The sequence below is a fragment of the Gigantopelta aegis genome, chromosome 14, assembly GCF_016097555.1.
Source record: "Gigantopelta aegis isolate Gae_Host chromosome 14, Gae_host_genome, whole genome shotgun sequence".
Lineage (NCBI taxonomy): Eukaryota > Metazoa > Mollusca > Gastropoda > Neomphalida > Peltospiridae > Gigantopelta > Gigantopelta aegis.
This window is the reverse complement of record NC_054712.1, coordinates 4,312,267-4,340,022: the sequence shown is the minus strand read 5'-3', so window position 1 is coordinate 4,340,022 and position 27,756 is coordinate 4,312,267. Positions and strand designations below refer to the sequence as shown.

Genomic DNA, 27,756 nt, shown 5'->3' with positions numbered 1-27,756 from the left:
TTATTAAAATATAAATAATAAAAGACTAAATTCTATTCATTTAACTAAACATATATTATATAAAATAAGGTTGATAGTGTTTAGAAATTCATGATAAATAATACTTCGCACATTTATTTACTGCTGAACTAACATCAGAAGAACTTGTTAGCCAGTTAGTCAGTGTTCTCTATTGAAAACAAAATGCCTAGAATGTCCACACGAGTTTCTTGTGGCCGAGAATTACACTGTTGTCCAGATATCAACACAGCTTTGGATTTTTCATATAAATCCGGGTAAAAGCAATTTAAAGGTGTTATAGACATTTTGAAAGTAGAAACATGCAGTGGCATTTATTATTTAAAAAACCTTTAATATTTATCTTTTTCAACTTTAGGTTAACTTTACAGGGTTGAAAATTAGCATTCGCCTGTGGCGACCTTTATTGGCTAAGGGCGACTAAATAAATTACAAAGGTAGTCCGTTGGGGGTACCAGACGTTTCGCCCCCCAGCCAGTTCGCCCCCAGTTTGACTGTTCGCCCCATGTACCAGTTCACCCCCCAAGTCGATTCACCCCCAACTGTTTGCCTGTTCGCCCCCAAATATTTGTCAGTTCGCCCCCAACTTTTAGTCAGTTCGCCCCCAATGATTTGTACTCCATTTTACATAGTCACATCAGTGCATGCGCGACATAAAGTAACAGTCCCACGCTCACGTTACAGCATAATAAACTAGTGGATTAATATTTTATGAAGGCGTGTTTTGTAGTAACCCTTTTATTGTTTTGAATCTATCATGTCAAAACAATGATACACGAACAGATTTAGACAGAAACATTAATTGCCGCTAAAACAACACGTCATCTGTTGATAGAAAACATGGCTCAGGCCGAAATGAAGTACTTGGGAGTAATTTTTTTTACATAATTTTCATGTTGAATCCAACCATCTTTACACTTTCCTGGCATTGTAACAAAATACGTTTTGTTACCGTCACTTTGAAAACTTTCGCTAGTACTGATTAAATGTTTTAACAGTAAACTCTTGATATTGTTCTACCGGAAATGTCTCACCGACTTGAACAAGTCATGTGCTTTCTGATTGCTCTTTTGTTCTAACTGTTTAGTGTAACACAGAACAAACACGTATATCAGAACAGAACTTTATTACACTCGGGCGTAAGAGGTACATACATATTCCATGACTTTCCAGGATTTCCATGACCCGAACTGACTGGGGGCGAACTGGTACCTTTGTGGGGGCGAACTGGTTATGCACTTGGGGGTGAACTGACATCCTATTTGGGGGTGAACTGGCTGGGGGGCGAAACGTCATGGATTTGTCCGCTGGTGTACCATTGATTTCAGTGTCTGTCGAGTATGGTACTAGTTAAAAAAAGAAACACACTTATTCTGAATCGAATGTGAAAAGACACACCACGTCTATGTTGGCGCGAACTATAGATCTGGTAGCAAAAGACATAGAACATGTTCAATATTTTGACAGCACCAACATAATGAATAAAGATAAAATTCATATAAAAACATATTAATGTATTTAGTTTTAAACCCATACCGTCTCAAATAACATATTAATGTATTTAGTTTTAAACCCATACTGTCTCAAATAACATTTTATAGGGGGTGCAGTGTAAATTAAAACAAAAATTCCTTTACAAATTACCATCAAATTGCATAGGTTAACTCTTTTTATGATAAAAGTTTTAAGGCAATTGATGGAACATCCAAGGTAATCTGAATAACACAACAGTAATACATTATCAGGGCCGTACCTCTGCACAAAGCAGAGTCGAATGGGCATTTGTGTAAAACAGTGGATGATTCCATGGATCTCTATCTAGGAGAACAGCCACTCCCGAGGAAATAATTTGCTGGGAATTTCACCCCTCTTCCATCACCACAAAGTTTATTCCATCCATCTTGCATCATCTGTTTCTACTGCATTATCTTTTACCCTGTATTGAAAATGAGATTTAATATGTTTAATTTAATGGTACTTCATAAAGAAATATGTTTATAAATACTGGATTTCTTTTTAAATTTTTCCAAAATGTTTTGAGTTAGTATGTGTTTTGCCAGTTATGATCGAAAACACAGAATGGCTGCCCTACCACCAGATAGGCAAAAATTCTTACTCTAATATAACAATAATCCTATGTTTGACATTAAATACCATTTAATTATATTAATAATTTTTTAGTTTGCCGATAACAAATATTTGACATATTAATCACCACTACACACACTAAAGGAAGAAACCTGTCAGCACCTACATTATTGAGCTGTTATTGTCGACAACAGTCACTTTTCACAACCTTGTTTTGGCGTTGTACACTATAAATGAAACACATCCAATGGTAATTTATTTCATATGATATATTTGACAAAAGGTACTTTTTATTTCTTTCATCTTTTAAAGCTTAAACTTAATATTTTGTCCAGAATTATGAAAAATAAAAACACACTGACCTGTAACAGGGCTCACCCTGAATCAAAAATACCTGTAGCCAAAATATTAGCCAAATGGAATTTTTATTAGCCATATTGAAAATGCTTTATAGCCAAATTTGTTTTACGCAGTACTGTATAGAGTATTTATATATGAATATGAAAATGTATCTTTTTCAGCTACAAACTGGAATAAATAGGAATAACAAAACCTCAATGGGGGTAGGGGCAGTTAATATATTACTTTGATTTTTCAGCGGGAGTGGGGTGCGGTGGGGATGGCGTTATGCATTATCTTCAGAGTTTGAAGCCAGTACCCCATACACCCACCCCCACTTCTAAGGCCTATGACATTAAATTAACAAACATACAGAAATATAGGGGTGGGTGGATGTTTATTGAGGGTAGTTGTTTTTTCTTTCTTCCTTTTTTCCCAAATAAAAATTTGAGAGCTTTTTTTAATATAGAGCTCATTATTTCTTTAAATAGCAATCTTTATGTTAATTTGAATTTTTTTTTTTCATTTTTTCATATATTTTTTTAAGAGACTCATCAATTCCCCACCCCAAACAATTTCATAATTTGTGCCATGTTGTTGCTGTTGATTTCAGTGTTGTGTTAAATGATTGTGGTGACTTCTGCTTGCAAAATACCTCGGCTAAGAATGCCGACTTCAGAGTATACTTAATTTATAAAAAAAAAAAAAAAAAATGTACGGTCTTTTTAAAATCCAGCTAACTTATTAAATGTCACTTGACAGTCTAATAGCTAAAATTATTTAACAGATATGATTATTGTAAACTACTTTTATTCAGTGTACATTTAACTGCAATTTGTATAAATACTGCATGTTCATTTCCCGCGATAGCGATCTGCATGTGTGCTCTCGACCATGGGTACGAAATTAACAAAGACAAAGGAATAAACAAAAACTGCAGTTAGGTAGGCCTATTCATTGATGCGAACAACTATTGTTTTTCTACAAATGTACATCAAGATTTACTTTTGCGTAATTGTTTTTGTTTAATGTCCGCAACGATATCTCTTGACACACGGGTGTCGGCTGACTCTAAAGCGTGAAATATATTCGCACCGAGAGCTGTCCTCAGTTCAGCCAATGAACGTTCTTTCTAACGTTCGCGAACTATTTGATTGGTGTTCGTCGTGTCCATTTGGTTTAACGTGAAGCGCACAAACCAGTCTAGCGAATGTTTTGTTTTCGCTCGGTCTGGCTGAACTCTGCCCTTGAGATAGCCTACATGTCTTTCGGCCCTGAACTGGCATGTGTATTAAAATTGACACGCTTTGTCGGGCTGTTTTTATTACTTTGGTTCAAAGATTTAAAAAAGTAAAAATAACAAGTTACAGATCTTCCAGACATTGCTGTCATACATGTTGAATGCATGCCGTTAAAATCAATAACCGTGATTATTAAAATAAGCAAACATTATAAGGCCTACGCTGAATTCTGCATGACACAATTTTTTTGTTACCGGTCGCGAGATCGCCTTTACGCTAATTGAATATTTGGTATTATTATTATGTTTGAGGTGTCGGATAGATTATGTAACCATTTGTTCACATCAGAAGACAGAAAATGGCTTAGCCAAAATTTTAGCCACTTGCAAATTTTATTAGCCATTTTTTGTAAAAATTAGCCAATGGCTAATTTGGCTACCGACAGTGCGAGCTCTGCTGTAAACAGCATTATCTGATTGTTATAGAATTTTTTGCAAATTGTTTTGCTTACCCAGAGCTAGCCCTGTCATGTATGGAATATCTTTTGAGTGACTACTTTTATTGTTTACATGGCCATCCACATTTATTATGATTTTGTTCGTTTACACACTTGTGCTAATGCGTTTATTTTTATTTTGGTTATAGATTTGACTTTGTTTGTCTGCCGTTAGTTAATCCACGTTATCGACGTGAGTTCCTCGAGGGACCTGCTAAGAATCGCAAAGGTGCTTTAACTAGATCTGACATGGTTTTATCAAGTCAAGGTAGGTAATGCTAACATGTATCTATTATAGGGGGCGGGATGTAGCCCAGTGGTAAAGTGCTCGCTTGATGTGCGGTTGGTTTGGGATCGATCCCTGTCGGTGGGCCCAGTGCAGGGGACAATCTTTCGCAAAGTGAGGTAACCGGAAGTCGGTTCACGTGGTTTTCACCTAGGTAACAAATTGTTCGGTTACGTGAATTATATTTGCGTAACCTGTGGATTACCTGATCGGTTACCTCAAAGTTTATGTTGAAATTATATTTAAATACATAATTTTTAGCTCAAACATAAAGTTAAAACAAAATACAAAAGAAAACGTTTTATAGAACAGTTTCTTTAATGCTTGCAAATCGAAAGAAGTGACTTGTAGATGTTTCTTTTGTTTTCGTACGATCATAGCGTTGTAGATTTATTATTATTATTATTATTATTATTATTATTATTATTATTCACCATTTGCCATCGGGATCACAAAAAGTAATTTTTAGTTGCCCGAATCTAAAAACCACTGTCCTCGGACATCGGGCCACCGTATTCTATAACCTCTGTGCAGCTTGCGGAAGTTAACGCTATTGTAAAATGACTAAATATCAGCCCAGTACTGAAACAAAATAGATACATTTGGAGGAAAAATGCCCATTCCCTGGTGTATGATTAGACTAATAATTTTCTTTTATAAATAACAAATAAAGGCTACCATTTGTCACTGATATGTAAAATGTAGTATACAGCAGACTGAGGAAAAAAAAAACACCCACCAAAAACCCAAGCAACAAATGTCCAGTTCCTCTGAGCTATAAAACAGGCTACTCATTGGTGCATATTAGATTAATAAACATAAATCTTATAATAACATAAAAAGAAAGACCACAAATTGACACCGATATTTTGCGGTGGTGATGCTACTTTCACTTTATCGCTGGTACTTCTATACTACAGTGACGTTCTAAATGTTTGTTATTTAAAGCTCATTATGCGATTTTAGTATTTTTCAGCTTTTGTGACATTTTTGCATTTTTGTTTACGTTAAAACCGTTTTCAACCTTTCTAAAATTATAGGCAATCCAATATTATGTATACATATATTCCTTTAGAGATAGAATAGCAGCAGATAATTTAGGCGCCTAAGCGGTCCGTGCACATTTCTTTAAAACTTTTGGCTCGACTCTATACTGAGTCTTCAGTCACAAGTTACAACCGTTGCAATATACCGTTGGCTACTGGTTTGCTTACATCAAGTATCTAAAAATCAGTCTAAAACATTTGTTGGAATACTAGTAGTATGTCTGCATGAATAAACTTACTGTAATCGTGAAGTCTGCAAGTTTTAATTTCTGAACGTCTACAGGTCACGACGTAACCGATTTGCGGTTCGCATAAATTTAATTTTGCGTAACCGATGCGCAAACAGAACGGCGGTTTGCGTGAAATATTGTGCCCTGCAGTGGATATTTCTCGTTCCAGCCATAGCACCACAACTGGTATATCAAAGATCATGGTATGTGTTTTCCTGTCTGTGGGATGGTGCATGTAAAAGATCCCTTGTTGCTAATCGAAAAGAGTAGCCCATGAAGTGTCGACAGCAGATTCGTATCTCAAAATGTGTGTGGTCCGTAACCATATGTCTGATGCCATATGACCGTAAATAAAATGTGTTGAGTGCGTCGTTAAATAATTTAAAAAAAGAAGTATTTATTCTAAACCCAGATATTTTTCAACAGGGTAAATCCATAACTTAATATTTTCAAAATTGTTTCAAAAAGGCTAAAAGGTAACTAACGTTTCTTTATCATGTTCTGTAACAAGTCAGTGGCATACATGTATACCAGTGGAACCCTTCTTGAGTCATAATTCATTTATAAAGTATGCAACATAGTGATGCTTTTCCTTAATCATAAAGGAAGAAATAGAATCACAGAATTCTGAACTCTCAAACAAATTACTAATGAAAAGAAAGAAATGTTTTCTTGAACGTCGCACTCAACACATTTTATGTACGGTTATATGGCGTCGGACATATGGTTAAGGACCACACAGATTTGGAGAGGAAACCCGCTGTTGTCACTACATGGGCTACTCTTTCCGATTAGCAGCAAGGGATCTTTTATTTGCACTTCCCACAAACAGGATAGCACAAACCATGGCCATTGTTGAACCAGTTATGGATCACTGGTCGGTGCAAGTGGTTTACACCTACCCATTGAGCCTTGCGGAGCACTCACTCAGGGTTTGGAGTCTGTATCTGGATTAAAAATCCCATGCCTCGACTGGGATCCGCACCCAGTACCTACCAGCCTGTAGACCGATGGCCTAACCACGACGCCACCTAGGAAGCCTAAAAACCATTACATTTTAAGTAAAATTTATGCCATTGTAGGCGTAGACGTAGCACAGTGATAAAAATGATCGCCTAATGCATGGCGGTCTGGGATTGATTCCCATCGGTGACCCATTGAGCTGTTTCTTGTTTAAGCCAGTGTACCACGACTAGCTTATCAAAGGCCGTGGTATGTGCTACCCTGAAATGGTGCATATAAAAGATCCTTTACTACTGATGGGAATATGTAGCAGGTTTCAAAAGGACCAAATGGCTGGTATCCAACGGCCAATGATCAATAAATCTGTGCTCTAGTGGTGTCGTTAAACAATTTTAAACAAACTTTTAAACTTTCATTTATTGTTTTCATTATCAGCTTCCAGTTTCAAGTAACCGAGTAAGAATAACTTTGACCAAAAATAGAATTTGAAATACTTCTTATGGGTTGGTAAAGTAAAAAAGTAAATTTTGTTTTATTTAACGACACCACTAGAGCACATTGATTTTTTATCTTATCATCGGCTATTGGACGTCAAACATACGGTCATTCTGACACTGTTTTTTAGAGAAAACCTGCTGTTCTCACATAGGCTACTCTTTTACGACAGGCAGCAAGGGATCTTTTATTTGCGCTTCCCACAGGCAGGATAGCACAAACCATGGCCTTTGTTGAACCAGTTATGGATCACTGGTCGATGCAAGTGGTTTACACCTACCTATTGAGCCTTGCGGAGCACTCACTCAGGGTTTGGAGTCGGTATCTGGATTAAAAATCCCATGCCTCGACTGGGATCCGAACCCAGTACCTACCAGTCTGTAGACCGATGACCTAACCACGATGCCACCGAGGCCAGAGGGTTGGTAAAGAGTCCTTTATGATAGAGATGAAGCCTACACAAATTTACAAGTACACTTAGTTATTTTTTCTTTGTTTTTGTTTCTTTTAATTACCCATGTTTGTTGTATTTTATTTTTTATTTCTTCTAGACTGGAACAGTCTGGTCGTGGGCAAGACATCTCCATGGTTACAAGTGGATTCACAGTGCCTGCATATTCGCAGAAATTCGGAATTGGTGATTATTTGTATGACGTAAAAAAACATGTTTGCATAATCTGTTTTGGTTTGCATAACCTTTTTTTTGTTAAATTAAAAAACAAAATGAAAGCATGCATTGTTAGGTCTGTTCATTCAGTAAATTTTACACAAACAGTAAATCACTTTTGCCACAACAATGATTAGGTTGCATATTGACGGCACGAACAAGATTATTATTGTGTGGCTTGTTTGGGGAATTGTTAATTGAACATTCCTGTTGTTTTCATGGACACAATATTTCACTTGAACCATCATTCTTTTTGTATGCAACCCCTGCAGTTGACCACGTCAGTCAGCAATGGCGTGGAGTTTTTCATTCTCCACAGCACTCTTTGTGCTTTGGCCTTCCGACTACTGTAAATCGGGGAAAATTGTGTACGTATTATTTTCACATTGTTCATGCCCAACCTCAAAACGCAAAATTTATATGCACGCATTATTTTTTACAGATGCCAATTGTCATTCGCGAAATTTAAATGTTGCAAACATGCACCAAGGTGTGTATTCGCGAGAAAATACATGTCACAATATTAATCCACTTTAGAGTATTAGATTTTTTTTTTTCATGGCATGTTTTTTTTGCAGTGAACATTTACTTAATTGCAGGGGTCCGTGTGTCGGTTTCTCAACTCTATTACCTGGTGAACCATTATATTCTAAAAATAATTATTATAAACTTCAGGATACTTATAACTCTATTCGTTACGCAAATATAATTTGTGTAACTAAACAATTGGTTACCTAGGTAAAAAATCAAGTGAACCAAGTTCTTTGACTTAACATTTTGAAATTTGTCCCCTGTTTTCAGGCGTTTCGAGAAGAACTGCTGTATGCTTGTCACCTGGGCATGCCGTCTGTCATGATTCGACTGAAGAACAAAAACGTAACCAACCTGGCACGGTGTCTCAACGAACATCTCATTGCAAGCTTCTTCCAGCAGGTGAGTTCGCCAGTCCAGAGGATACAGCTCATATATCACAGGAGTTGTTGGCTTTTTCATGATAGCATGAAACTTTGTACAATTGTGAATATAGTCAACTTTAACACTGGATAACACATAACACCCGAAAATGGAAATTTGTAAATATTTTATGTTTGAGTATTTAAGACAAATGATATGATTAATCTGTGCTTCATTCAGCATATAGGGGCCCACTAATGACTTGACTGCTTCCTACTTAATGATATTCAGTTAATGATCAGCACAAAAGTAAGGTTTTTATAATGCTATGGAGTGTTCATATGAATTGAACACAGGGCTGTAGTGTGGTTTTGAGACTAATAATTATGGATGAGAAGTATTACGCATGTACCTGTAGTTTGCTGATTATGTGTTGACAAATTTATTTTGACATTGGAGCTTGTTTGAATTATTTCAGCAATACTGGATCCAGGTTCCACTGATGTCGGCAAAAGACCAGTGTGACGAGCTCATTGAGGGTGTTGATAAGAACCCCATCCTGGAGGATACCTGGGAGTGGTAAGTGTTGATAAGACAACCCCCACCCCGAAGGATACCCGAGTGATAGGAAAAAGGCAAAGTTGGTGTTCAAGTCCAAGATGCCACTATGGCAAGAAGAAAATATGCAGTATCTGGCTCAGTCAGTAGAAAGCTCACTTGAGATACTTGGATCGTAGGATCGAATACCCACAGTGGACCCAACCAGTACCCCATGGCTGGTACATTAAAGGCTGTGGTTTGTGTTGTCTCGTCTGTAAGAATGTACATTCAAAAGATCCCTTGCTGCTAATGAAAACAATGTAGCGTGTTTTCTCCAAAATGTTTGACATCCAATATCTGATGATTAAAAAATCTGTGGGCTCTAGTGGTGGTTTTAAACAAAAAATTCCAAACAATCATAAGTGCTCCAAATTAACCAAGAATGCTCAACTGATAGGTCCGAACCTTTAATCGAAACGCCTCAGATGAGTACTCGACTGACTGGGTTTGTGTGCAAGTTGTAGCCCAGTAGTAAAGCGCTCACTTGATGTGCAGTTGGTCTAGGATCGATCCCTGTCGGTGGATCCATTGGGTTATTTCTCATTCCAGCCAGTGCACCACAACTGGTATATGAAAGGCTGTGATATGTGCTATCCTGTGAGGGATGGTGCATATAAAAGATCCCTTGCTACTAATGAAAAAATGTAGCGGGTTTCCTCTCTATGACTATCAAAAATGACCGTATGTTTGACATCCAGTAGCCGATGATGAATAAATGTAGTGGTGTTACAAAAGAAAACAAACTTTCTACTGAGTTAGATGCCACACTCAAACACGGTATGAAAATGTACGACATTTTAAACGCGTTTTTGGAGAATGACATAGATTATATTTGTTCTTTTGAGTTTTTGTGTGTGTGTTACAGGTGGCACCTGTTTCGCACGCTGTGTGATAACAACAAGCGTCTGGGAGTGGCCCTGGAGCTGAGTGCAGACATGCCCTCGGAGGGTATTCTTGAGCGGTGGTTGTCGGAACCCGTGAAGGCCGTCATTCTGTCCACAAACCTCTTCCTCACTAACAAGAAGGGCTATCCCGTACTGTCGAAGGGTCACCAGTCGTTCATAAGACAACTTTTTAAGGTACTTTGTCAGATTTCCGTTTTTAAAACACGCACTACTCAAAATGTTGAGGAGAAGAGGTTCACTCTCTTAAATAACCAGTATTAAACGTAAAATGATGTTTACTGAAATGAAAGTTGCAGAATTTCACACCCATTAGACTGGTTAGTTCAGGGAACTCGCTTGCATCCGCAGGCAGTTGAAAAGGAAAGTGTACGTCATATTAAGTTTATAATAGAATAATGTTTAACAATACATACTGTTAACAAGAATAATGTTTATGGCATAATAAGATTATATGAGGCCGTCATGTAATAGTAAGTTATGTTATTACCATTTTAATTTTGATAAAAATAATAATAAATTCATTATAATTCAACATATTGTTTACAGGCTTATCAAAATAAGCCATTGGCTGGCAAATTTCATTGACTGGTGTAATTTACATCGGCCATGTTTTACAGATTACTTACATTTGGTAACACAGTGCTTAACACAACTGCTTGCTTTGAATAAGCATCCTCCGTTGAAACTGTTTTACAAGGATAAAACGTTTTAATAAAATATCTTTGAGTGCTACTTTAAAAAAATCATTGCCCTTCATACTTAACCTGACCTCAAAACTGTGTCATTTCCGACTAGTCTCACGGAGAGACCCGGACATCCCAACAGCCAGACAAATGGCTCACACATTGCACTGCATCTTGTTTTGGTCATGTCATAGCTATTTCCATCTTTCTCCTTCAGTCTTTACAGTCTGGACATCGTTTTCTTTTCTCCCACTTTATCCAAGTGCCATAGGTCAGAAGTCAGTTTAAATATACATGACGAGAAAACAATCCACGTTTTACATAGTAAAAGGGTGAGCTGTAGGTATTTTCCAATAGCATGGCAAAGATGTCAACTTTTACATTAAAATTTTGCAATGAAGTTTCGTATTTAGATCAATTTCTCAAAAGTTCAATGAAACTTGGTTTATAGTTGCACCTGTGGATGTTTATCATAGTGCACATTTATGTGGATGTTTATCATTGAACACATTTATGGTAGGTGAAACATAATTCTTGTTGAATACTTGTGAATGCTATCCACCACAATAAAAACTTTTGATGAGTTGGATTTAGCTCAGTAGTTGAGTGCTCACTTACGGTGCATGCGTTGCAGGATCGAACCACCTCAGTGGGATCTATTCAACTGATTGTTTTTTTTCCCTCGTTCCAACCAGTGCACCACAATCCGTCAAAGGCAGTGGTATGTACTTTCCTGTCTTTGTGTGAAAGTGCATATAAAAGATCCCTAGTTGCATTAGGTTTCCTCTGATGACTGTATCAGAATTACCAAATGTTTGACATCCAATAGCCGATGATTAATTAATCGATGTGCTCTAGTGATGTTGATAAACAAAACAAACTTTAGAAACTTTTGAAGGTACTGGGATTGATCCCCGTTGGTGGGCCCATTGGGCTATTTCTCATTCCAGTCAGTGCACCACGACTGGTATATTAAAGGCCGTGGTATGTGTTATCCTGTGTGTGGGATGGTGCATATAAAAGATCCCTTGCTACTAATTGAAAAGAGTAGCCCATGAAGTGGCGACAGCGGGTTTCCTCTCTCAATATCTGTGTAGTCCTTAACCATATGTCCAACGCCATATAACCGTAAATAAAATGTGTTGAGTGTGTCGTTAAATAAACTATTTCCTTCCTTTTGAAAGTATTTAGGAGGAGCAGTGTGAGAAAATGTTGAGGTTTTTTTTTAAATCTCTGAGTCTGTTTTCACATTTACTTACAGCTTGATGTCCAGCTGGTGTTGAGTGGGGTTGACCGACACACTGACAAGGGGGTTCGAGCGTATCAGCAGTACCTGGATCACATGTGGCAGGTAATCACTGGTTCTCCGTCATCTACAGTGGGTTTCTCATGATCGATTATATTCACAAAATATATCAATTCAGCTCTAAGAATGTGATAAATAATATTTTCATATACTAACCTTTTATGACTCCCAATAGACGATGTGTATTTTTGTGCTGGGGTGTCGTCATTCATATTTAAGGATGTGATGATCAGTTATAAAATTTATAGTCAGTTGTCATGAAAAATGTTAACCGTAATACTTCCTACAGTCTTTAGTGATGACATACATGTGTTTTTTGCTGGGGGTTTTCTAGTCACAGCATTCCCCTAATAAGTGGATGCTACATATAAAAGATTACTAGCTGCTAATCGGAAAGAGTAGCTCATAGCATGGCAGCTGCAGGTTTCCTCTCTAATTATCTGTATGCCATATAACCATAAATAAAATGTGCTGAGTGTGCGTCTTAAATAAAAAATTCCTTCCTTTCCCTGGCCAAATCACTCAATTTGTGGTGTTTATTTCTAGTCACAGACTCCCCTGATGAAATCACTCTGTATTGTTTATATCTAGTCACGGAGTCCACTTGATAAAATCACTCAGTTTGTGTTGTTTAATTTGTAGTCACAGCCGCCGGACAAAAATCACTCAGTTTGTGTTGTTTATTTGTAGTCACGGAGTCCACTTGATAAAATCACTCTGTGTTGTTTATTTGTAGTCACAGAGTCCGCTGGACAAAAATCACTGTTTGTGTTGTTTATTTGTAGTCACAGAGTGCCCCCCGGACGAAATCACTCAGTTTGTGTTGTTTATTTGTAGTCACAGAGTCGTCCTCTCCCCCCCCCCCCCCCCCCCCCCCCCCGGACAAAATCACTCAGTTTGTGTTGTTTATTTGTAGTCACAGAGTCCCCCGGACAAAATCACTCAGTTTGCACGAGGCTATGAAGATTATCTCCAGTCACCACTGCAGGTCAGGCTTTGACTTAGATGAGATTTAGTTCTGAAACAATTATATTTAACATTCTCAGTTTATATCATTCATAGCATAATCATTTTGTATAACACTGTCTACTTTTTTTTTTTTTGTGCTGTTTAAGACAGACCTTCGTTTTTGACGGGCGTGAGCGCTATCACGCCCGTGAACCCCCGTCAACTCAATCTGACGGGCGCGAAATAACGCGCCCCTAAATTGAACAAATCACGCTTGTGTTGTTTGTTTTTTAACTCCGCCATTTTAATTGTTTATTGAATCCAATCCACAATGCCACAAATATTTCCATTCTGTTCACAATGAACTTCCTAGAATACATTTTACATATTGAAACACGATTGGTTGGTTATCTTTACACTGAGCCAATCAGATAGGAGTTCACTTCTTCTTAAGATCTCGTCGGTTTTGTTTGTTTAATTTCGTACAATGCACGTAATGATCGCGAAATGTATTTATACTGTCGTCGTTTTGATCACGTACAGGAAAAATAATAGGTGCGTTGTCCAATATATATAATGTTTACTCATGTTGATATCACAGTAAACGCATACACAAACAAAAACATAATTTAGTAAAGCAGGTTTTGTTTTCGTTAATAACATAGCGATGTACTTGTAGACATTTCTACTTTCTGTTTCACGATACTGCCACGTGATTTAAACTAAGGACATTGCCCTTGGTAGAGTCAGATTTCTAGTACTTGTGATCGGTTGACGGGACCCTGAAACAAACATACACCGATTTAATTTCAAGTCAGTAATTCGAATTTACCGAGTGTAAAGCATGTATATTTTAAAATTAAATTTACATTAGGGTGCTTATGTTGTTGTTTTTTTTGTTTTTTTTTGATGGGTTGCTATAATTCGAGTTAGTAGTATAATAAATGACGTGTTAACTACAGTACACCGATAATTAAAGTTAATCCTGTTTGTAAAAATATATATTTATAAAAATTGTAGTAAGATATATTTGGGTAGAAAACAATAGATGTTGACATTATCTCTGTTATGACATTATTATTATTATCATTTTTAAATAGAGAATTTGAAGGTACATTACATGTATATTATGATATAATGATAAATGTGATAACCCTGTGCCATGTGGTTGTTACACTTTTAATTTCTTTTTAGTTTAAATGATTTACAAATAGGCCTACTGACATTATTTTTTTGAGTGTTTTATTAGATATTTTACAGTTATAATTCTTAATAACAATACCATAGTTGTTATAATGCCAATTCACATTCAGTTCACAGGTTAGTGTCCATGGAGAAATCATATCATTCTGCGATGAAGATTAAAATTATTGTACTTGTTTTAAATAAAACAGAATAAACACAAATAAATCAGTTTCAATTCTTTATTCATAAACAGTCAACAGATTATCATGATTCAGAATTTTAATGCAACATAATATGCATATAATACATAAGAAATCGATAAATGTTGGGTTCATGGTGTTTCTTTTTCTTGTGAAAGACTGCAATGGCCCATTCCTTCATCTTTGAGAACAACTATCATATTAGTTAAATTAGGATATTTAATTTGAAAACAAAAAACATTAACTCTTAAGATATTTAATTTAGACATCATTACTCCTCAAACTTAATCATGTTCATGGGTGCAATTCCTCTCGGTCTCTTGCTTCTAATTCTGATTATTTTGAGGAGTGCGATTTTCCTCCTCTGCATTTTGAGGAGTGTCATTTCCACTCCCCTCGTAAGCATTTTGAGGACTGGGATTTTTAGCACTCCTGGGTTTTTCAAAAACGAAGGTCTGTTGAGAATCTTAATACTAATATTTAATAGCAGAATTGTGGTATGATTGTGTTTGAGTTTGGTTCTTTTTTTTCTTTTTTTTAATGATTGCTAATGGTAAAGCCACTACTTTCTCTTTATAAATGAAAATATAATTAGAATGGTTATTATTGAGTTAGCTTTTCTGTATGGGATTTGATTAGTCCATTTTATGGAAGGATAATTGCACTAATTGTGACTTTAAGATGAAGATTCCTTCTTGAAAGACAAAAACAAGAAACTATTTTATCATGGGATTGTTTTATTCTGTTTCAGCCGCTGATGGACAACCTTGAATCACAAACTTACGAAATATTTGAGAAGGACCCTGTGAAATATTCCCAGTATCAAAAGGTTATTATTCTGATACACACCAAACAAAATACAAACGTTCCTGTCCATGTTGTAGGTTTTCAAGTCTCATGGCATGGCAGTTTGTTACATTCTTCTTGTGTAATGAATTTTTTTGTTGTTATGGCGTATATTGTATCACAATGAATAATTTAAAAAGCAATCTGTAAATCAGTTCGTCTAGATGATAAATAAATTATTTATTTTTGTAAATTTCTCTGGAGAATTTGTTAACTGTTACGTGTCAATTACTTTCCGTCTTCTCTGCATAATGAATATTTATGTCTTTAAAATCTGTTTCAAAGTTGATGAATTGACATGATGTGATCTGGGCAGCTTGATGTGATTGTAAAACAGGCAGTATTACCTGATATAAGTATACACTTTCAGTGTTTCTGCCAGTAAGAAATGTTTGGGTATGATGCTATGGAATAGAATGCAACCATAGTCAATTGGGGTATGGAGGACCTCCCCCAAAAAGAAAATGGGTTACGTTTAGTGTTGGGGTTAAGAAAATTATACATTAATAATAATTAGAGTAATTAATTTTGTTAAAAGGTTAGCTTAAAAATAATATTCTGCAAAACAATTTGGGTATGGCGCCATACCCACCCTCTGGCAGAAATCCTGAGTTTTATTTCTTCAGTGTGATGTGTATTTACTGAGAATCACTTTACGTATTTCAGGCGATATACTTCGCTCTACTTGATAAGATAAAACCAGAAGAAAAAGACACAAAAGATCTGTAAGTATGAATAGTTTTAAGATCCTCTTGAAACAATATGTATTTAAAAAGAGACTTTGGGGATTAAAAAAACCCAAATTATCGATCTTATATTGTGATGCACAATAATTTTTGTAGTATTTTCATTAATTGGCTTGCAATTATTTTATATTATATTAGTTTATGTTCATTGTGTTTGTACAAGAGAAAAATGAAGAACAAAACATGTCACTTGGCCTTTGAGATTATTAGGATATTGTAGAATATATATTATATAAATATATACAAATACTTATCCCAAAACTTCAGGCGCAATATTTGTAATCAAAATTCATTAATTTAATGAAAAATGTATTTCAAATTTATGAGTTAGCTGTGTCTAAGCAAGTTTGTTGTTCAATTAGTTTTTCCCATATTTTTTTTCATTAATGATGACAATAAATGGTTTTCAGGATTGTGATGGTGGTGGGTGCCGGGCGAGGTCCGCTGGTCCGTGCCGCACTGGTTGCTGCCCAGCAGGCTGATCGCACGATTCGCAAACTGTACGCTGTGGAGAAAAACCCAAATGCCGTTGTTACGTAAGATGTGTTTTCTCTTTCCATCAGATGAACTGTCAGATGATTGCATATATGAATACAGATGAATACCAGTACACAGTGAAATCCCTCTAAACCTGTCACCCTCGGGATCAATTAAAAAGTTTTCTTTTAATGAATATCCAGTTTAGACGGCTTCTGTTCTTACTGATATTTAACCTTTAGACTACTGGATTAATTTTTAACAAAAACCACGTTGAGTGGGTACAAGTTTATAATTTTTCATATATGAATCGGTAAGTATTATTTTCGTGTTTTTTTTTTGTAATTTTTATTATTTTGCATCGGCTAATGGTGATTAAAATTAGGCAAAAAATCGAAAACGTTGCGTTTACTTACGGGCATTTGTGGCCAGCTGTCCAGTATTTATGTCCATTATTCCCGATAACAGTGGTTTTCTGACCAGAATGTTTTTTAAAACCCTAACTATGATTCATATTGCAATATTTGGTAATTTTCGTTGTTGGTAAAACGATCAAATTTATTATCAAATTAGCTGTTACAATCAGCTATCGATCCCTGATAATTACCGCGACGTGCCGCCATTGTTGTCAAGCGAAAATACTTGCCGAAAATCACTTTTTGAACTCAAAATTTCAATGGATTTTCAATTGAAAAAATCAAAACAATAACCACCATTTTGAAGAAAAAAAAAAATGCCTGGATGCTGTTGTTCTATTAAACTGTGTAATGCCTGGGTGGTGTTGTGTATTAAACTGTGTAATGCTGTGGTATGTGGGTGCTTGTGTGTGTATTAAACTGTGTAATGCCTGAGTGGTGTTGTGTATTAAACTGTGTAATGCCTGGGTGGTGTTGTGTATTAAACTGTGTAATGCCTGGGTGGTGTTGTGTATTAAACTGTGTAATGCCTGAGTGGTGTTGTGTATTAAACTGTGTAATGCCTGAGTGGTGTTGTGTATTAAACTGTGTAATGCCTGAGTGGTGTTGTGTATTAAACTGTGTAATGCCTGAGTGGTGTTGTGTATTAAACTGTGTAATGCCTGAGTGGTGTTGTGTATTAAACTGTGTAATGTCGAGGTGTGGTGTTGTGTATTAAACTGTGTAATGCCTGAGTGGTGTTGTGTATTAAACTGTGTAATGCCTGAGTGGTGTTGTGTATTAAACTGTGTAATGCCTGGGTGGTGTTGTGTATTAAACTGTGTAATGCCTGGGTGGTGTTGTGTATTAAACTGTGTAATGCCTGAGGTGGTGTTGTGTATTAAACTGTGTAATGCCTGAGTGGTGTTGTGTATTAAACTGTGTAATGCCTGAGTGGTGTTGTGTATTAAACTGTGTGGTGTTGTGTAATGCCTGGGTGGTGTTGTGTATTAAACTGTGTAATGCCTGAGGGTGTTGTGTATTAAACTGTGTAATGCCTGGTGGTGTTGTGTATTAAACTGTGTAATGCCTGAGTGGTGTTGTGTATTAAACTGTGTAATGCCTGAGTGGTGTTGTGTATTAAACTGTGTAATGCCTGGTGTTGTGTTGTGTATTAAAAACTGTGTAATGCTGAGTGGTGTTGTGTATTAAACTGTGTAATGTCTGAGGTGGTGTTGTGTATTAAACTGTGTAATGCCTGAGTGGTGTTGTGTATTAAACTGTGTAATGCCTGAGTGGTGTTGTGTATTAAACTGTGTAATGCCTGAGTGGTGTTGTGTATTAAACTGTGTAATGCCTGAGGTGGTGTTGTGTATTAAACTGTGTAATGCCTGTTGTGTATTAAACTGTTGTGTATGTATTAAACTGTGTAGTGCCTGGTGGTGTTGTGTATTAAACTGTGTAATGGATGGTGTTGTGTATTAAACTGTGTAATGCCTGGTGGTGTGTATTAAACTGTGTAATGCCTGAGTGGTGTTGTGTATTAAACTGTGTAATGCCTGAGTGGTGTTGTGTATTAAACTGTGTAATGCCTGGGTGGTGTTGTGTATTAAACTGTGTAATGCCTGGTGGTGTTGTGTATTAAACTGTGTAATGTCGAGGTGTGTTGTGTATTAAACTGTGTAATGCCTGGTGGTGTTGTGTATTAAACTGTGTAATGCCTGAGTGGTGTTGTGTATTAAACTGTGTAATGTCGAGGTGGTGTTGTGTATTAAACTGTGTAATGTCGAGGTGGTGTTGTGTATTAAACTGTGTAATGTCGAGGTGGTGTTGTGTATTAAACTGTGTAATGTCTAGGTGGTGTTGTGTATTAAACTGTGTAATGTCGAGGTGGTGTTGTGTGTGTAATGTCTAGAAAACTGTGTAATGCCTGAGGTGGTGTTGTGTATTAAACTGTGTAATGCCTGCGGTGTTGTGTATTAAACTGTGTAATGCCTGTGGTGTGTGTATTAAACTGTGTAATGCCTGTGTTAAACTGTGTAATGCCTGAGGTGGTGTTGTGTATTAAACTGTGTAATGCCTGGTGGTGTTGTGTATTAAACTGTGTAATGCCTGTGTGTATTAAACTGTGTAATGCCTGACTGTGTATTAAACTGTGTAATGCCTGAGTGGTGGTGTTGTGTATTAAACTGTGTAATGCCTGGTGGTGTTGTGTATTAAACTGTGTAATGCCTGGGTGGTGTTGTGTATTAAACTGTGTAATGCCTGAGTGGTGTTGTGTATTAAACTGTGTAATGCCTGAGTGGTGTTGTGTATTAAACTGTGTAATGCCTGGGTGGTGTTGTGTATTAAACTGTGTAATGCCTGGGTGGTGTTGTGTATTAAACTGTGTAATGCCTGAGTGGTGTTGTGTATTAAACTGTGTAATGCCTGAGTGGTGTTGTGTGTTGTGTATTAAACTGTGTAACTGTGTAATGCCTGGGTGGTGTTGTGTATTAAACTGTGTAATGCCTGAGGTGGTGTTGTGTATTAAACTGTGTAATGCCTGAGTGGTGTTGTGTATTAAACTGTGTAATGCCTGGGTGGTGTTGTGTATTAAACTGTGTAATGCCTGGGTGGTGTTGTGTATTAAACTGTGTAATGCCTGAGTGGTGTTGTGTATTAAACTGTGTAATGCCTGGGTGGTGTTGTGTATTAAACTGTGTGTTGCCTGTAGTGTGGTGTGTGTATTAAACTGTGTAATGCCTGGTGGTGTTGTGTATTAAACTGTGTAATGCCTGAGTTGTGTTGTGTATTAAACTGTGTAATGCCTGAGTGGTGTTGTGTATTAAACTGTGTAATGCCTGAGTGGTGTTGTGTATTAAACTGTGTAATGCCTGGGTGGTGTTGTGTATTAAACTGTGTAATGCCTGAGTGGTGTTGTGTATTAAACTGTGTAATGCCTGAGTGGTGTTGTATTAAACTGTGTAATGTGTGGTAAACTGTGTAATGCCTGAGTGTTGTGTATGTGTATTAAACTGTGTAATTAAACTGTGTAATGCCTGGTGGTGTTGTGTATTAAACTGTGTAATGCCTGAGTGGTGTTGTGTATTAAACTGTGTAATGCCTGGTGGTGTTGTGTATTAAACTGTGTAATGCTGTGTGGTGTGTGTATTAGTGTAATGTGTGGTGTGTGTATTAAACTGTGTAATGCCTGGTGGTGTTGTGTATTGTGTAACTGTGTAATGCCTGTGTGGTGTTGTGTATTAAACTGTGTAATGCCTGAGGTGTTGTGTATTAAACTGTGTAATGCCTGAGGTGGTGTTGTGTGTTAAACTGTGTAATGCCTGGTGGTGTTGTGTATTAAACTGTGTAATGCCTGAGTGGTGTTGTGTATTAAACTGTGTAATGCCTGAGGTGTTGTGTATGTGTGTACCAGGTGGAGATTGTGTAATGCCTGAGGTGGTGTTGTGTATGCTGTAATGCCTGGGTGGTGTTGTGTATTAAACTGTGTAATGCCTGAGGTGGTGTTGTGTATTAAACTGTGTAATGCCTGAGGTGTGTTGTGTATTAAACTGTGTAATGCCTGAATGTTGTGTATTAAACTGTGTAATGCCTGAGTGGTGTTGTGTATTAAACTGTGTAATGCCTGGGTGGGTGGTGTATTGTGTATTGGTGTTGTGTATTAAACTGTGTAATGCCTGGGTGGTGTTGTGTATTAAACTGTGTAATGCCTGGGTGGTGTTGTGTATTAAACTGTGTAATGCCTGGGTGGTGTTGTGTATTAAACTGTGTAATGCCTGAGTGGTGTTGTGTATTAAACTGTGTAATGCCTGAGTGGTGTTGTGTATTAAACTGTGTAATGCCTGAGTGGTGTTGTGTATTAAACTGTGTAATGCCTGAGTGGTGTTGTGTATTAAACTGTGTAATGTCGAGGTGGTGTTGTGTATTAAACTGTGTAATGCCTGAGTGGTGTTGTGTATTAAACTGTGTAATGCCTGGGTGGTGTTGTGTATTAAACTGTGTAATGCCTGAGTGGTGTTGTGTATTAAACTGTGTAATGCCTGAGTGGTGTTGTGTATTAAACTGTGTAATGCTGAGTGGTGAGGATGAGATGTGGGGTGACCAGTATGAGATTGTGTATTGTTAATGCTGTGTTTGTGTATGTAGTCTGGAGAACCTGAAGGATGAGATGTGGGGCGACCAGGTGGAGATCATGTATTGTTAATGCTGTATTTGTTTGTGTGTAGTCTAGAGAACTTGAAGGATGAGATGTGGGGCGACCAGGTGGAGATCGTGTCGTGTGACATGCGACTGTGGGACGCACCCGAGAAGACCGACATTCTCATAAGTGAACTGCTCGGGTCATTTGGCGACAACGAACTCTCCCCGGAATGTCTCGATGGCGCTCAGAGATTTCTCAAAGGTTCTTTTATACTTTTACATCTGTGGCTCTTCCACAGTGAATTAAATGGGAGGGGTCACAGGACTTATAGAATTGTTACCAAATCCACTAGCCATAGGATCAGTGATTTTAAGAATTTACTAGCCATGATTAAGAATTCACTAGCCCTACTTTACTTAATACAATTTTACTAATAGTAATAATCAGATATGTTACCTAAAGAGGGACATAGCAATTAAAAACACTAAGATTGGGGGGGGGGGGGGGGGGGGGGGTGGATGGTGAGGTTGGGGGCAGGATATTCACATTTACAAAATAGACTTAAATGCAGCATTTGACAACTTTTTTTTTCACTAGCCGTTATTTACTAACCCAACATTGAATATCACTAGCCATGGGAGTGGGGCTACCATAATCTAGAAGCCCTGGGCCAGATAAAATATGTTAATTAATTTTGTCTTTAGCTCAAATTTAAAGTTGTTTTTTTTATAACAACAAGAATGCAGTAATTTATTAATCATCAAACATTTTGTAACTTTTATATGTAGTCTTAAGAAAGTTAACCCACTACATTTTTCCATTAGTAGCTAGTAATCTTTTATATGCACCATTCCATAGACAGGATAGCACATTCCATGACCTTTGATATACCAGTTGTAGTGCACAGGCTGGAGCGAGAAATAGCTCAGTGGGCCCAACCACAGGTATTGATCCCAAGACCGACCGCGCATCAAGTGAGTGCTTTTATCCTGTCTGTGGGATGGTGCATATAAAAGATCCCTTGCTACTAATGAACCAATATAGCATGTTTCCTCTCTAAGACTGTATGTCAAATTACCAAATGTTTAACATCCAGTAGCCGATGATTAATAAATCAATGTGCTGTAGTGGTAGTGCTAAACAAAAAGAAACTAACTTTTTAACTTTTGTTTCAAAATGCATTGAGATAACATCATTCAATGGAGTAACTATGAATGACACCAAAGCAGTTTGTGACAGATATTTAAATATTTTATTAAGATATACAAGAGACTTGCAGTGTTAGGCTTTTCCATTCCATCCGTAGGTCTGTCCATCCGAAATACAACAGCATTCAAAAATGCATGCCAGGCAAAACATTTCTGGTTAGTGTTGTTATTTCTGTAATCATCTGTAAAAAGATTTTCACAGTTCTTCACATGTGTATGAATTATAGTGTGTGTATTTGTCATTTAGATGATGGAATCAACATACCGTGTGAATACACGTCATACTTGGCCCCCATCCAGTCAGTGAAGCTGTACAATGAAGTTCGTGCATGCAAGACCGACAAAGACAAGGGACCAGAGGTGAGTGGGTGTGTGTGTGGGTGAATGAGTGTGTATGTCTTTGTGTGGGTTATTGTCTCGTTCTAGCCAGTGCACCACAACTGGTATATCAAAGGCTGTGGTATGTGCTATCCTTTCTGTGGGATGGTGCATATAAAAGAACCCTTGCTGCTAATGGGAAAAATGTGGCATGTTTCCTTTAAAAAAACCCAAATGTATGACATTCAACAGCCGATGATTAATAAGTCAGTGTGCTCTGGTTGTGTCGTAAAACAAACTTTAACTTTTTTTGCTCGTGTTGAATGGTGAATGCTGCGAGGCATTCTAACCTTCAAAGGATTAAAGCCAATGTTTTAACACATCTTAAGGTAGTGACAAAAGATCCAGAACTCGGTAACACAATATCTTCTCCAGATAGACCCCCAAAATGTCACTTGTTAACTGAAAAGGCTTCTTTTCTGGAGGTGGGAGATGGCAACATCTTCTCTCATTATGGTTGTGGGCTTCTTCTGTGTATAGAAAAAAGTATTTAAAATGAGGTGGTATTGGATACGGTGTTTACTTTTGTTGTTACAACATAGCTGAGTCAGATTGCCAGTGGTAATATTTAAATGTCGAGTGGCATATGTTCTTGTATGTTATTATCTCCGTGTTTCGCAGGCTCTGTTTGAGATGCCATATGTCGTCCACCTCACTGTATTAAATGTCGAGTGGCACATGTTCTTGTATGTTATTATCTCCATATTCTGCAGGCTCCGTTTGAGATGTTGTATGTCGTCCACCTCACTGTATTAAATGTGGAGTGGCACATGTTCTTGTATGTTATTATCTCCATGTTCCGCAGGCTCCGTTTGAGATGCTATATGTCGTCCGTCTCACTGTATTAAATGTGGAGTGGCACATGTTCTTGTATGTTATTATCTCCATGTTCTGCAGGCTCCGTTTGAGATGCCGTACGTCGTCCGCCTCACTGTATTAAATGTGGAGTGGCACATGTTCTTGTATGTTATTATCTCCATGATCCGCAGGCTCCGTTTGAGATGCCGTACGTCGTCCGCCTCACTGTATTAAATGTGGAGTGGCACATGTTCTTGTATGTTATTATCTCCATGATCCGCAGGCTCCATTTGAGATGTCGTACGTCATCCACCTCACTGTATTAAATGTGGAGTGGCACATGTTCTTGTATGTTATTATCTCCATGTTCTGCAGGCTCCGTTTGAGATGCCGTACGTCGTCCGCCTCACTGTATTAAATGTGGAGTGGCACATGTTCTTGTATGTTATTATCTCCATGATCCGCAGACTCCATTTGAGATGTCGTACGTCATCCAGCTCACTGTATTAAATGTGGAGTGGCACATGTTCTTGTATGTTATTATCTCCATGTTCTGCAGGCTCCGTTTGAGATGCCGTACGTCGTCCGCCTCCACAACTGTCAGGTGTTGACACCACCCAAGAAGGTTTTCACGTTCAAGCATCCTAACCGAGGTGAGTAATCCATGTTCAGACATGATCCTGGACTTTCCTCAGCTATCAGGACTGCCTAGAACAGTGGGATAATGGAGTTAGTGGTTAATCAGAGAGAAGTCGGTGTAATGGCCTTTAATTGAGTGAATAGTGGGTGGGATTTATCAGTCGGGTCAGTGCTCATCTGAGGTGCTTGTGTTGCAGGATCGAATCACCTTCGTGGATCCATTTGGCTGATTAGGTTTTTTTTCTTAGTAGCAACCAGTGCACCACAACTGGTCAAAAGCCATGGTATGTGGTTTCCTGTCTGTAGGAAATTGCATATAAATTATTCCTTACTGCTAATGGAAAAATGTTGGTTTTCTCTGATGACTACGAGTCAGAATTACCAAAAGTTTGACATCCAGTAGCCACTGATTAATTAATCAATGTGTTCTAGTGTTGTCGTTAAACAAAACAAACTTTAGCTTTCATTAAGTGAATGTGATAGGATCACTCACCCGCAGTAAATGAGTCATAGTGGGTGGGTTTTTTTTCATTCTAACCAGAGCCCTATGACTGTGTATTGGAAAAATGCTGCTCATTAATAGCAGTGAATAGCAGACAACATTGTTTTCAAAAGTTTGAATAGTAACAGTTGCTAATCAACTGAACCTTGATAAGCAACTTCATTTTAACAGTTTAGAATTGTACTACTCAGCATTTTGCAAAGGTGTGCAGGATGTAGCTCAGTGGTACAGCACCTCGCGTGATAGATCTAGGATCGATTCCCATCAGTTCACCCATTGGGCTATTTCTCGTTCCAGCCAGTGTTACACAACTGGTGTAACAAAGGCTGTGGTATATACTATCCTGTCTTTGGGATGGTGCATATACAACAACCCTTGCTGCTAATCGAAAAGAGTAGCCCATGAAGTGGCGACAGTGGGTTTCCTTTCTCAGTATCTGTGTGGTCCTTAATCATATGTCCGACACTATATACAATTTTTTAATAAAAAATGTAGTAATAAAATGTGTTGAGTGCGTCGTTAAATAAAACATTTCCTTCCTTACAAAGGGGTAGGGGAATAGGGGTAGCCTATATATGATAGCTAATCTCCTTTTCAGTATATATACTTAAACAAATGTTGAAGTAAGACGCCAAATCTCTGTGGTTTAAAAACATGCAAAGATTTTGTTTCCTTTCCTGTTTGATTCAGAATGACACAGGTTTATACGATTTTTATAATGTCTGTTGTTTTCTGGGGGTTTTCTCTTACAGATGAAAACATCGACAATAGCCATTGGACTTTTAGGTTACAAGGTTTATAATGTCTGTTGTTTAAAAAATGTTCTTGCAGATGAAAACATCGACAACAGCCGTTACATCTCGTTGGACTTCCAGGTGGAAGACAAATGTGTCCTGCACGGCTTCGCCGGCTATTTTGAAGCTGTGCTCTACAGAGACGTCATGCTTAGTGAGTACAATAGTCAATAATATAATTAGATATTTCAGTGGTTCACCATGTTCAACTGCAGTTAACTGTGTGTCGTAGTGTATCGAGTCCACCTGGATATATGTTCCACCATGCATTATATGGAAGAATATATGGTACTCCAGCTGATCCCATGCTTGTAAAACTTCAATCTAGACTCCAATCTGTAATGAATGTAAAGGACTCCACGATATTTAGGGTCGAGACCTAGCCCAGTGGTAAAGTGTTCCCTTGATGCATGGTTGGTCTAGGATCAATCCCCGTCGGTGAGCCCATTGGGCGATTTCTCATTCCAGCTAGTGCTCCACAACTTGTGTAACAAAGGCTGTGGTATGTACTATCCTGTCTGTGGGATGGTGCATATAAAAGATCCCTTACTGCTAATCGAAAAAGAGTTACCCATGAAGTGGTGACAGCGGATTTACTCTCTCAATATCTGTGTGATCCTTGACCATATGTCTGACACCATATAATCGTCAATAAAATGTGTTGAGTGCATCGTTGATAAAACATTTCCTTCCTTACTTCCGCTACAATGAAATTACACTGCAGCCTGGAATGTTTTATGTATGGAATGTGTCATTGCTTCATACACTTTTTCACTATCTCATTATATTTATTCACACCTGAAATGTAGTTTGTAAAACTAAAGTTTAATACAACAGGGGAAATTAACATGTAATCATCATTTGTTACGGACTGTTCCAAAAGTGATCCGAGGGGTGGGGGGTGGAGGACTAATTATTAGTTTATTACTAGTGGGTCTTCCACATTCCTCAATGCATAGATGGTATAAATAAAATTTTATTTTTAGAGGTGGGGAAAATTGTCTCCCTCATTGTTATTAATTATGGAACAGCCCTAGCAGGTTGTTAAAGCTTCAAAAGTGTGATTTATAAACCCACTTGGTTTAGTATTTTGTTTATTTCTAACACTATGAACTCAATTGTTTGAAATTGATGAAGTTTCGATGAATCTCTTGTAGGTATTCTTCCTGAGACCCACTCACCTGGCATGTTCAGCTGGTTCCCGGTTCTCTTCCCCATCAAAGTAAGTAGAAACATCTTTCAGTAAACAATTTTCATAATACACATAGGGCATGCTACTGAATTCTGTCAATTACCGACCTTGAGGTGGTGTGAGCGGAATAAAAAATGAATAATGAATGTTAGTATTTACATTGCCATGTTCATTTTTCTAGGTTGACACAATTTAACATTTATCAATGTAGAGGATTGTATTTCGTAACTTTTTAAGTACAATAATTTTATGTGTGGTCTCTTAGTAATTAATTATTGCCTCACGTTGAGTCATCAAGGGGATATAGCATCTGACTCGTACATACGTCACTGCTCTAGTAACTTCATTGTTTAAAATAAGATTTTCATGAAACTTTAACTTATAGGAATAGGATCATGATGGCAGTGTTTCTGCCAGAAAGAAATTTTTGGGTATGGCGCTATGGAAGTGAATGCAACCAGTCAACAGAAAGAAAATGGGTTAAGTTTAGGGTTCAGAAAATCATACAGTAATGATAACGAGTAATTGATTTTGTCAAAATATTTTTAAAAAAGAAGAAAAAAAAAGATCCGATAAACCTTTAGGTATGATGCCATACTCGTTTTACTCTCTGGGAGAAATTCTGGAATATGGTATCTTGTTTAATCTCTGTTGCTGCGGTCAGTAATCATTACTCCACTGGGCACTCATGACTGGGGAAATTACCATGCAATGGTGTACTGTTATTAAATATGTGCATGTTTACTTGCAGGCCCCGCTATATATCAAGGCAGGCGAGCACATCGTGTTTGACATGTGGCGACTGTGTACGAGTAAAAACGTGTGGTACGAGTGGACGGTGCGTGAACCCGTCGTGCTGCCGCTACACAACCCGAAGGGAAGGTCGTACACCATCGGACTCTGATCAGTGTCGGCCATGTTCAATTTGTTGTCACGATTCGTTGGAACTCAGAAATAAATAAATAATCAATACTTCAAGTGTGTCACCTCCGTATTAATCGAAGATGTTAACGCCAGTTCAGAAAGGAAAAAGTAATGTTTGTTTCA

General features: G+C 37.5%; 1 protein-coding gene across 2 annotated transcripts; it reads left to right on the top strand.

Moving 5' to 3' along the window:
- Positions 1-125: 125 nt before the first annotated feature.
- On the top strand, positions 126-27,684 carry LOC121388903 (protein arginine N-methyltransferase 5-like). Of its 2 annotated transcripts, XM_041520442.1 has the most exons (17): positions 126-275; positions 4,332-4,450; positions 7,754-7,839; positions 8,671-8,802; positions 9,242-9,342; positions 10,229-10,442; positions 12,213-12,302; positions 13,174-13,245; positions 15,342-15,419; positions 16,103-16,161; positions 16,593-16,718; positions 21,284-21,459; positions 22,654-22,766; positions 24,142-24,235; positions 25,555-25,671; positions 26,675-26,739; positions 27,461-27,684. In XM_041520442.1, exons 1-17 carry the CDS (start codon positions 184-186, stop codon positions 27,611-27,613), a joined length of 1,887 nt encoding a protein of 628 aa, XP_041376376.1. In that variant the 5' UTR covers positions 126-183; the 3' UTR covers positions 27,614-27,684. The 2 variants fall into 2 exon arrangements, with proteins under 2 accessions (XP_041376376.1, XP_041376377.1); XM_041520443.1 differs by lacking the exons at positions 24,142-24,235; positions 25,555-25,671; positions 26,675-26,739; positions 27,461-27,684 and adding an exon at positions 23,682-23,831.
- Positions 27,685-27,756: the final 72 nt, after the last annotated feature.